Raw genomic sequence first — 12,273 nt, forward strand, 5'->3', positions numbered from 1 at the left:
ATTCAGATGGAGGAAACACATGACCATTAATTATCTGCTCTGCTTGCTCACTCATTTCCACCTCCACTTCGAAGAGCTCGAAGTGACATTGCTGACTGACTAACTCTGTAGCGTTCCCTTTCTTATCTTACTGACTGAAGAAGAATGGCTTCAATGTTAAAGACACAATGAATGCAATGTAAAAGAAGAAATATTTCTGTCTGGTAGAACCACTGGTCAGGTCAAAGAGTAGCCCAAGCAGCACATGATAGACACAGTCTACAAGCCAACCAGCTCCCTCTCTCAGCTGGATAAAGAACTGGGGGGGAAAAAATTGGGTTGTTTTGCGCTTCCCGTTATGGGCGTAAAGCACCTAGCGCCCAGGCGCTGCGCCGCTAACTCCTCCCGCGAAATTCAGCAGGAGGTTATCGGCAGTGGTAGTCGGTAGCGCCCCACGGCGCTGCACCTCCGGTGAGGATGTCATCGCCGTGCGCAGCACCCTGCTGGTGCCCCAGCTGCAAACTTCCCTCGCGACCCCTGACTTGCGGCCGGACGATACGTCCGACAGGGTCAGGGTGCCGTGTTTGCGCAAATTAAAGGGCAGGTGCTGGGCAGCCATTTTTTTTGGGGCCTCCTGCCAGCACCTGCCTCCTTGCGCCTCCTCCTGCGGGGTGCCGGCCGCGATCGGTCAGCCCGGCACTCGTCTTGAGTGCTGGGCTGTTTTCCTGGCACCCAGCTCCCTGGTGGTCCAGCAGGGCCCCGGTGCACGTTGCGCAAGGCCCCTCCCCTTTAATCAGGGTAGGGAGGCCTGCAGTACCATGACGCTACGTACTGACGCTCGTGGCGCTGTTGCACATAGCGCCGCGATATTGAATGGTAGTGCCCCAAGAGGGAGGGGGAGCGCTTCCAGTAGCACCCCGCCTCCTGCTTGGGGCGCTACCATTCAAATTCCAACACGGGGGCGGTAACTTTTTCGGGGTGCTGCGAAGTTAGCGCCCCAAAGGGGGCGCGACCAATTTTTCTTCCTTGGTGTTTATTTTCCATCCTGAGGAAGTAAGATGTTTAAGTTTTGATAGCCAACCCATCTGATCACACAGGCCAAACCCTTAACACGTATGTTCTATATTTCTCTAGTTGACAGAACCTGAGCTAACTACTACGATAGCAAAATACTGCGGATGCTGGAAATCCGAAATAACAACAGAAAACACTGGAAAAACTCAGCAGGCCAGGCAACATCCGTGGAGAGAGAAACAGAGTTAACGCTTCAGGTCGAAGACCCTTCGTCAGAACTGAGAAAAAAGCAGGAAATGAAACGGATGAAAAAGCGTGTTTGGGGGCTGGGAAATGGGGGAGGAGATGAAAGAACAAAAGGGAAGGTCAGTGAGTAGTGAAGAGCCATTAAGAGATATTCAAGGCGAGACGAGATGGTAATAGGACAGGTAAAGAGACAAAGGATGGCTCTAGATGAAGTGTGAAATGCGCTGGCAGAGTGAGAGACAGCTACCATGTTGCTTTGTACCTTTGAATTCGATATCATATTGATGTGCCCCTAGGAAAAGGGACCATCTCTGAAGCCTCTGCGCCGTCATAACCGGAACACCCTTCTTAGGGTTAAAAATGGAAACCAACGGCTGGTGATCTGTCAGCAGCGTAAACTTTTGGCCTTGCAGGTAATGGTTAAATTTCCTAACTCCCCACACGAGGCTGAGAGCCTCCCTATCTATCTGAGCATAGTTGCGCTCTGCGGAGGTCAATGATCTGGATGCGAACGCGACTGGCCTTTCCAAGCCATTTGGCAACTTATGTGAGAGCACTGCCCCGATACCATATGCAGAAGCATCACAAGCTAAGCGAATAGGCAGCGTTGGGTTAAAGTGAGCCAACACTTCCTTAGAGGTGATCAGTGCCTTGCTTTTTTGAAAAGCCCGCTTACAATCCTCGCTCCACTTCCATGGTACTCCCATTTGCAAAAGAGTGTTCAGCGGGTGCAACACTGTGGATAAATTTGGAAGAAACTTGTGGTAATAGTTAACCAACCCAAGGAACGACCTCAACTGGGGTACATTTTCCGGAGCGGGAGCTTTCACAACAGCTTCGATCTTGTCAGGTGACTTATGGAGCCCCTCCTGGTCAATGACGTGGCCGCAGTACGAGATTCGCTTTTGAAAGAACTCACATTTCTGGTGATTAACTCTGAGTCCAAGTTTTTTCAATCTGGTGAGCACCTGCTCCAAATTCGCGAGGTGTTCCTTATCATCATCTCCTGTAATCAGAATGTCGTCCAGGTAGCATTGTGTGCCTGGAATTCCCTGCAATACCTGCTCCATGGCCCTTTGCCAAATCGCTGGAGCCGATGCCACTCCAAAAACCAGTCTATTATACCGATATAAGCCCTTATGTGTGTTGATCGTGAGATACTGGCGTGACGCTTCATCAACTTCCATCTGTAGGTACGCCTGCGCCAGGTCTATCTTGGTGAAGTGTTTCCCGCCAGACAGCGAAGTGAAGATATCTTCAATCCGCGGAAGCGGATATTGCACCGTGTGAAGAACCGGATTAACAGTGATCTTGAAATCGCCACAGATGCGAACCTTCCCAGGTTCCCCCGGCTTGTTGCTCAACGAACGCTTCATGACGGGAACAATGGGTGTGGCCCATTCGCTCCAGTCCACCTTTGACAGTACTCCTGAACGTTCTAGCCCTTCCAGCTCTGCTTCCACAGCAGGTCGTATCGCATAAGGTACCGGTCTGGCTTTGAAAAATTTTGGGTTTGCATGTTCTTCAACCTTGATGTTTGCCGTAATTCCTTTCAGTGTTCCCAGTCCCTGTTGGAACACCTCCTTAGCATCGTCCAATATTTTGGACAGTCGTTTAGGTTTGACGTCGTCCTCTTTACAGGAATCTACAGTTAGTGCTTGTATGGAATGCCAGTCCACATTTATTCTCCGGCTCCATTCCCGTCCCAGTAGTGGCGGACCTCCATCAGGCAACACATACTAGTCCATTTCCTGACTTTCTTTACCATTGTAGACCACATTTACCTTTATCTTTCCGATGGGGTATACTCTTTGCCCCGTGTATGTTTTCAATACAATCTCCGTATCCCTCAGGGGAATGTGTGAGAATAACCTTTTGTAATCTTGCTTATTCATGACCGTCAATGCCGATCCAGTGTCCAATTCCATCTTCACTTGGACTCCTGCTATCCGAAGCATGACCCATATAGTTTGGTGGTCTGCTGTGTTACCCACATTATGTATTTTTAGACAACCCAGTTCCTTACTGCTGGAGTCGGAATCCGTCTTCTGTTCATCCGAACTGTTCTCTGTCACCTTGTGTACTTTTTTGTACTTCTCCTGCGGCGACTTTTTGCTGCTGGTCTTCTTTCCTGATCGGCATACTCTCGCTATGTGACCAAGTTTGCCACATTGCCTGCATTCTTTATCTTTGAACCAGCACTGGTTCTGGTCATGCGTTGTCCTTCCGCAACGATAGCACTTTACTGCGCCCAATGCCATTTCATTGGTGCTGAATTCCAATGGCCTTTGCTGCATTTCTGCAGTGCCTCGTGCTGCTGCCTCGTGCGATACTGCAATGCTGAAAGCTTTGTCCAGCGTAAGATCCTTTTCCTCTAGCAGTCGCTTCTGGGTTCCTTCCCTTAGGAGCCCACACACAAACTTATCTCTCAGTGCGTCTGCTAGTCCTGTACCGAACTGACAGTACTTTGATAACTTGCGCAGTTCGATTAAGAATTCAGCGTTGCTTTCCTCTTTAAGTTGAATTCTTTTGTAGAATTTAAATCATTCCGCTATCAGCAGCGGCGTGGGGTTTAAATGCTCTTGCAGGATAGTAACAATATCCGCGAAACTCTTTCCTACCGGTTTATCTGGTGTTACAAGGTTCCTTAATAGCCTGTACGTCTTCGCACCCATCGAGTTTAATAGGGTTAGTGCTTTCTTATCCACCGGTACCTCATTCGCTGTACAGTAAACTTCAACGCGTTCCACATAAGTGGCCCAATCTTCCACATCGCTATCAAAAGCAGTGATGTTACCCGTTTTTGGCATCCTTGTTGAGTTTCCTTTCCTTCGGATTATGATTATTATTTTATTTTATTTTTCAAAATGGCGGCTTCCCGCGCTTGGCGGCTTTTTCCGCGCTTGTCTTCTTCCCCCGCCGACTAAAAATGGCGATTACTGCACTGTTGCCGTTCTCGCCTCCCAGCGGTCCTTTATTTTCCCCGACGCTGCTGCTCTTGTTCCCCGCCGCTCCCGCGGTCCTTGTGGACATAAACGATTTTCTGGCTGCTGCGCGTCTCTGCCCCGATTGCAGTCCGGCCCCTGACACCGGCTGCGGTCGTGTTCTCCGCCCTTTTCGTCGTTTCCCTCCCCTTCTCTTACTGGCAACTCGGCCGACTTCCCCCCCCGTTCCGCTCGATCGGGCTTACCCGCCGCTGTCGTCGAAGGGATGTTCACTGATGTTAGACTTCGTGGCCAGAACCCAACCCGGGTTCCCGTTTGCCTCCCGTGCTATGCAGTGCCCAGCAGGATGTTGAGGGTGGATGTCCTTGTTCGACGCCCGTTTCAGAGGCGAAGCTTCCTTTGATGCAACTGCCGCTAGGTAAGATCAGACTCGTCGCCACTGTTGAGTCTGTGCTTTCAAATGTAGTTATGCTGAATAACTGGACACAGACTACAGAAATACTTAAACAGGTCTTTCGTAACTGAGGGTCAGGGCTGAACTGGAATACACTTTGCTCCACAGGGTTTATATACCGGTGTGGTCACCACCGGTACTACAATGTACAGGAGCCATCAAAAAGTAGTCCATCACCTTAAGGTATCCTCTTAAGGTGGTACAGGTTACATACACTACACTTTCATCACCTCCCCCATTTTCCAGCCCCCAAACTTGCTTTTTCATCTGTTTCATTTTCTGCTTTTTTCTCAGTTCTGACGAAGGGTCTTTGACCTGAAACGTTATCTCTGTTTCTCTCTCCACGGAGTTTTTCCAGCATTTTCTGTTGTTATTTCTGAGCTCACTGCTGTTGCTCCTCCTCCTCCACCTATGTATGGCAGACAATGTTCGAGCACTTTTATGCTTTAGCAGTGCAACTAATTGCACTCCATAGTCTTAGCAAACATGCCACCTGGATGAGCAGCTCTCAGTCTGATATTAAAAGCAGAGAGAGGCGCACTGACATTAATACCCTGAAACTGAATGCAACGTCAAGCATGAAGAAAGAACAGAATCTGTGAAAGCTATGTTGGGGCTGAGTACTCTCAAAAGTACAATTCATACATAGATGTTGTCAGATTTAAATGAAGCAGCATGTGGTAGACAAAAGTGCCTCCACATCACAGAATCTTACAGCACAGGAGGTGGTCATTCAGCCCATCGTGCCTGTGTCAGCTATTTGAAAGAACTATCCAATTCGCCCCACTCTCCTGCTCTTTCCCCATAGCCATGCTAATTTTTGCCCTTCAAGTATTTATCCAATTCCCTTTTGAAAGTTACTATTGAATCTGCTTCCACCGCCCTTTCAGGCAGCGCATTCCAGATCATAACCACTCGCTGCGTAAAAGAATTTCTCCTCATCCCCCCCTCTGGTTCTTTTGCCAGTTACCTTAATTCTGTGTCCTCTGGTTACTGACCCTCCTGCCAGTGGAAACAGTTTCTCCTTATTTACCCCATCAAAACCCTCATATTGGACATTTCAACTGGCAAGTATCAGGAACTATATCTGCTGTTCCAATTTTAATATTTATACACGCACACAATAGATAGCTGATCTTGCCCGTTTACCTCTGCTGTGAATATAATTCCAGAGGTAATCCCTATGAAGGACAACATACATTGAATCGTGTCCCAAAAACTACTTGTTTCGACTGACGAGCCTCAACAATATACTAAAGATTTCGAGCTGAAGCTGTACCAAGAGATTGTGGTCTTCAAATTCTGCAGGAGTTCTTCCGGTTTCCCATCGTAGTTACGGTGGGAGACCAAGAGAAGCACGTGGATGTTTAGGACCCAAGTATCCACGACCAACTGAAGTCAGCCCCAAAGGAGATTGTAGACAGGCATCACTGCAGCCTCTGCCCTGGATTACTATGTTGCTATCAACAACGACCCTGCTGCTAACATACATGAGAAACAACTGCAACAATTCATAGCCGAACATGTTGGTTTTTATTTCATAGCATTGAAATGAAGTCAACTATTGCCCCTGGTAGGAACCCCACAGCAGATCACATTCGATCTCACTCACTGAGAAATAGGGCAGGATTTTCATTGTGCCGTGGAGTCGGGATTGGTGCCATGCGGGGGGTTAAAATCCCGAATTCGGGGGTCCCGACACCATCCCGCCCCCAACCCGCCTCCATGCCAGTTTCAAAGGAGGTGGGTACCCGCCCCGCACTGGGACCCGCCGACCCCAGGCAGGAAGGGATTAGTGCCAATTAACTGCCTGTTAACAGGTAGTTAACAGGCAGTTTTTAGCCTAATCCCTATTTTTAAGGTTGAAGTGTGGGATTCCCGACGACTCCAAACCACGCCAGGTTAGAGCAGTTGGGCCGTCGGGTTGAAGGACTTGGAGGGTTCGAGATGTCGGTGTTCAGGTGAGTGATGGGTGCATAAGTGCAAAGGTAAGTGTGTTTGGTGTGTCTAAAGTGATTAAAGAAGTGTAAATGACCTTTTCTTACCTTTACAGCCTTCCTTCCTTTAGGTCCCGGGAGTCCGTCATCTCACCAGCACAGAAAGCAGAATGGCTGCGAACTGTCAAAAGTGACAGCCTGCAGCTTTCTGTGCAGGAGAGATTTCTAACTGAGTCTGTGGAGAAGGACTCATGTTAGAAGTAAGACTGTCAGTGTTTGACAGCTTCAAACAGCTGTGAAACACTGATATTTCATCTGTCAAAAGCTCTTGACAGATGAAATTTCAGTCTGTGACGTCACCTGTTGCCGGGTGGCCCTTAATTGATCTGCTGAGCCCACTGGGCGGGCTCAACAAGGTCAATCAAGTTAAAATTGCGTGGATTGGCCGCATCTCGATGGAGGCGGGACGACAACCCCGAAAGTTGTAGTCCTGCCTCCAACCCGACTCCTCAATGAAAATCCAGCTCATAATGTTTCCAAAATGCGTGTAGTAATTTTGTACAATCATCCAAACTGTCTGGGGGAACAAAACAACTAGCCTCCAGGCAATTTGGTTGAGCATCAACATATAGTGCCATGAAACAAGGGGACACTGGTTTGATCCTGGGCTTTGCTGAGTGCTGGATCTCTGGCTAGAAAAATTTTTAACTGATGAGTCTCCACTTATTGCTGTCCTGCACCTCTTGGCCGTTAGCTTACACTTGCCACCCACCCCATCCTTCCATCCATCCCTCTCAGCTGTAAGATGTGCATGGATCTGGTCATGGAGTAAAGGGGGATTGCCTTAATAGGAGTATAAATACCCCCAATAAGAGGGGGAGGAAAAGAACATTTGCTTCTTGTTATAATCATTTTTAAACCGCTTGCATTGTAACAAAAGGTTAGCTGCAAATAGAAAATACTTACTGGCAAACACTGTGACATTGTCCTGATATGCCTGGCTTAAGGTGTAGTTCACAATACTCTCCTCATTGGGGAAGCCTTTAAAAATGTCCACACTCACCTGTAGAAACAACACAGCAAACAAAATCACCGCCATGATAGCAACAGCGTGAAGACACAGTTTCCCAGAATCTCCAGCAGATGCTGAAACTAAATCCCAGCCAAGACGGGTACTAAATCTCAGCTGCCCTCAATGGGTGAACTTCTTGGATAGGCTGCTAATAGTACAGTTGCAAATGATCCATCCTCAGAGAAAGTGAAGGTCTACAAGATCAATCCTATCTTCTGGGAAATCACAGAGCAGTGGGCTCGCTGGAGTTTAGAAGAATGAGAGGGGATCTCATTGAAACTTATAAAAGTCTGACAGGGCTGGACAGACTAGATGCAGGAAGGGTGTTCCCGATGGCGGGGGAGTCCAGAACCAGGGGTCACAGTCTAAGGATAAGGGGTAAGCCATTTAGGACAGAGATGAGGAGGAATTTCTTCATCCAGAGAGTGGTGAACCTGTGGAATTCTCTACCACAGAAGGCAGTAGAGGCCAATTCATTAAATATATTCAAGAAGGAGTTGGATATATTTCTTAAGGCTAAAGGGATCAAGGGGTATGGGGAGAAAGCAGGTACTGAATTTGGATGATCAGCCATGATCGCATTGAATGGCGGAGCAGGCTCGAGGGGCCGAATGGCCTACTCCTGCTTCTATGTTTCTATGGGCTGAGGATAGGCACTTCAACACAGGGCTGGGGGAGAAAAGACTGGGAGAGTCATCTCAGGCCATTCTTGTACACTTACCAGATGATTACAAGTGGCATTGGTAGGGGCCTGGAAGCAGGTTGCATGCCCGCTGTTTGAGTTGGGGTTTAATGTGCGACCCAGAGATTCAAAATAATTTACCGCTCAAAAGTAAACAAATATAGAAAGTTTTCTAAGAAAAATCAAGGTTGGACAGGCTAGGTTTATATCCGCTGGAGTTTAGAAGATTAAGAGGTGACTTGATTGAAACATATAAGATCCTGAGGGGACTGGACAGGGTGGATGTGGAGAGGATGTTTCCTCTTGTGGGAGAATCTAGAACTAAGGGCTCACTGGTTAAAAATAAGGGGTCGCCCATTTAAGACAGAGATGAGGAGAATTTTTTTCTCACAAAGGGTCGTGAGTCTTGGAGCTCTCTTCCTCAGAGGGCAGTAGAAGCAGAGTCTTTGAATATTTTTAAGGCAGAGGTAGATAGATTCTTGATAAGCAAGGGGGTGAAAGGTTATCGGGGTAGGCGGGAATGTGGAATAATCGGATCAGCCGTGATCTTATTGAATGGCGGAGCAGGCTCGAGGGGCCGAGTGGCCGACTCCTGCTCCTAATTCGGATGTTTGTATAAAAAGGCTGTATTGCACATCAAAGATCATCCTCCAGTAACTAATTTTTCCATCATGGACTCATAGTATTTTAAACAACCTAATATTTTTACCTTATTTGGCAGATGATTCCAAACATTTATTCTTTCAGTAAAATGTTCCCTAATACAGTATATCTATATAAATTTGCTTTTCACTCATTTCTATTTATGCCCTCTGGTTCTACATTCTTGTTGCACATTGAATTAACCTTTTCCACACAAGTTAAACCAACTCATTTGTTGCAACAACTGCACAGGTTGTTCTGCTGTGTCCATCGCGGAGATTTAACCAGCGCAGAGGATTCCAGAAAACAAGTTTTATTTTTCCCAACAAAACTCTGCAGCCCGAGCCCACCAGTTTAAGTGGCCGCTTGCATCCTAACCTTGGACATGAACTGGATCCAGCCACAGGCTGCGTTATCAATGGTGTCCAGCTGCTGGAGCAGTGTGCTGGAGTTCGGCATGGAGAAGTTGCTGTTGATGAAATTCCTGATGATGTCGCTATCGGAGGCGTTCAGCACTTCCGGATGCCTTTTCAGATCGGAGGTGAACTGCAAAAACAACCAAAAAAGGAGCAAAAGGTTAGAAGCGTACGGCTTATATGTCTCGCACAGCGGCAGATCCCATTTCTGTGGTTCTACATCAGATTCAGCTGACTCCACTTACAAAGTGAATCTCGAAATAGGCAGCATATTAACAGACAAATTGGTTGGCGAATGTTTTGAAGTCAGAGTCAACATTGGTAGTGCATTTTTCAATCAGTGTTACATTAACGTCACTGTTGTTTAAAATAAATTGAGTAACGCGGATTGCATAACATATCCCCTTACGTTTTATTGCCAGCATTTACTTTATGCTTAATCGGCCCACTTAAAAGTATTAAAATATACCAATAACACAGTTATTGTATATAGTTTTGTGGTCACGTTTTGGTTCAATGTTCAGAGAAATGGTGACAAACAAGCTATTTCCCAACTTCCATCAAGATTAAAAGAAGCTGTTCCGCTTAAAAAATGACATTCAAGGCTTCGCATCTGGAACTGGAGTTGATACTCGGACTAGGCTGATGCAATCAAAGTCTCCTCTCTGTCCAAGGGTCTGAACTAAAACAGTCTCAAGTCCAGAAGGCACAAAGTGCTCATAATTCAAGAAAACTTGGCACACCCACCCAACAAAGTCATAAGGATGACTGGCGGTGGAAAAACAATTCTCTCACTGTGCAGGCAGGGTGGTCTTCTGAAGCTGGGATTAAAGTCTATTGTTCAGTCTGCAGTTGACCGGGCTACACATGACCCTGGACTGCTTGATGCTGACACTAAATGCCTAAAATGGAAAAAGTTCCATTTCCAAAAGCCCTCACCACTTTGAGCACAAAAACTGAGCACAGAAGTCTATAGGAAGACAGCAGTTATACTACCATTTTTGAATTGATGCAAAATAATTTTGGGTGTGCATCAACACAAAAGTGGCAGTGTCGCTCAGGAGACTTCTTAGGGCATTAAAGTCACAAGATGCAAGGCCATCCCCACTAAGCACCAAGTGTAGTATAGCTTCACCTTTAGAGATACAAAAGCTATCTGAATCATTCACTGTAAAAAGTAGTGTGTTTTTTAAAAAACATAAACCTCGATGAAGAAATTCGACTTCGACAGGGGCGCAAAAAGAGCAGTAGGGATCGACCGCCTATTATACATCCCGTCGATGTTCCCTTTAAACTGCTCAACACTCTGGAACTCCCACGCAACCGAAACACCGGCATGCGCAGATTTTTGAATGGGCCGCCCAGCTCCAAAAAAAATTTAGAGGGTACATTGCATCCCGTCCAATTTTCCTTTTCATTACTTCAAAATCGGGTGAGGTGTGTAACGGGTGCCCGATCCACTATCACCCAGTTTACGCCCCTACCAATATCCCTCCTGGATCCGAATGTGTAACCTGAAGGATATGAAAACCGTCATCTATTTAATTTATTTTAAAAGAAGTTTAAGCTTTCCTCATTGGGCTAAAATGTTTGGCACTGTAGCAGTTCGTGTAGATCGCCACTAAATAAGAGAGTTTGACTTCGACGAACTATTAACAAGTTGTTTATTTACAGGAACAGACTAATTACATCAGGTAAGATGGCAGGTAAGATGGCCGACTGTAGGAGCAGCGTGGTATAGGTCTTGTCCCAGCGGGGACTCCACGAGGACTGAGTTCGCAGTCCTGTAGGGAGCGTGATGACGTCATCGTGTTTGTGTTGTGACGTCATCACATTGTTCGCGTTTCCCGCGCTTAGGGCGTCACGTGATGCGCGGCGTTGCGTCGCTGGCCGTTGAGGCCGAAGTCGCGAGCGCGGGAGCTGGAGGCCAGGCTGAGCTGGTGCTTGCCGCGGGAGCGGAAGATCGCGTCACTCCCGTCGGCTGGCTGATGCGGCCGAAGACGCTAGGCCGGCGACTGTCCTGGAAGGCCGACAGCCGCCGCACGCACGTCACACGTGACGTCAGCGCGCTAGGGCGCGTCTTAAAGGGGCAATGGCCCCAACAGGTAAGTTAAAAGGGCAACAGCCCCAAAAGGTAAGTTAAACATACAGTAAGGTAAGTTAAAGGGAATTATGTGTCTTTATGTAAGGTACAACCGGTGGTACCGCCACAGCACTTTCTTTTGTTAATACAGCTTTCTCTCAGCTAGCCATGCCAATGGACTTTGAAAGCATCAGAATGGGAAATGTTTAGGTGCGGAATAAGGTATTACACAGCTCAAATACAATTCTGTGGCAGCTGAGATCAAACAGAATTATGCCACTTATTACCATATAAACAAGAAGCAATTGCTCAGTGAAAAATCCACTGGCACACAATCAAATCCCAGCAGGTTTCTTGAAGTCGGATTTTGATTCTGGATTTCAACTCTCTGTTTCTGATCTTAATTAGGACTATGATTAGTCCTGAGATGAAGACGACTATCTGACAACATGTCTATTACATTAACACCGTCACAGATGGTTTCAGAACATCCTGGAATTGTAGAACACACCACATTTCACCCCTTTTATTCCCATTATTTGAAGTGAACACAAACTGCGATGACAGTTTTCACCTTGATAATTTGCTATTGGTGGTAAAAACTCCTGCCACTGACAGCACCCAACGATATGAAGGTGGTGAACTCCAAGCTCTCAGTGGCATCTGTGACCTGAGATTTTACGGGTCCAGGCATCTGTCATCGCAAGCACTGCATCCCATCCCTGTTGTGTAATGGGTGTCAATCGTGGCTCGGTGGGTAGCACTCTCGCCTCCGAGTCAAAAGGTGGTGGGTGCACGTTCCA

General features: G+C 47.1%; 1 protein-coding gene across 1 annotated transcript in view; it reads right to left on the reverse strand.

The window, feature by feature from the left end:
• abca2 (ATP-binding cassette, sub-family A (ABC1), member 2) overlaps positions 1 to 12,273 on the reverse strand; it is a 603,170-nt gene that overhangs the window by 176,574 nt on the left and 414,323 nt on the right. The window contains exons 12-13 of the mRNA XM_085965847.1: positions 9,350 to 9,517; positions 7,542 to 7,638 (exon numbers count right to left, since the gene is read on the reverse strand). Coding sequence (XP_085821973.1) covers positions 7,542 to 7,638; positions 9,350 to 9,517 — 265 coding nt within the window. The remainder of the gene's footprint in view (positions 1 to 7,541; positions 7,639 to 9,349; positions 9,518 to 12,273) is intronic.

Source organism: Somniosus microcephalus, chromosome 23, assembly GCF_052327205.1.
Source record: "Somniosus microcephalus isolate GS21.2 chromosome 23, FLI_Smic_1.0, whole genome shotgun sequence".
NCBI lineage: Eukaryota > Metazoa > Chordata > Chondrichthyes > Squaliformes > Somniosidae > Somniosus > Somniosus microcephalus.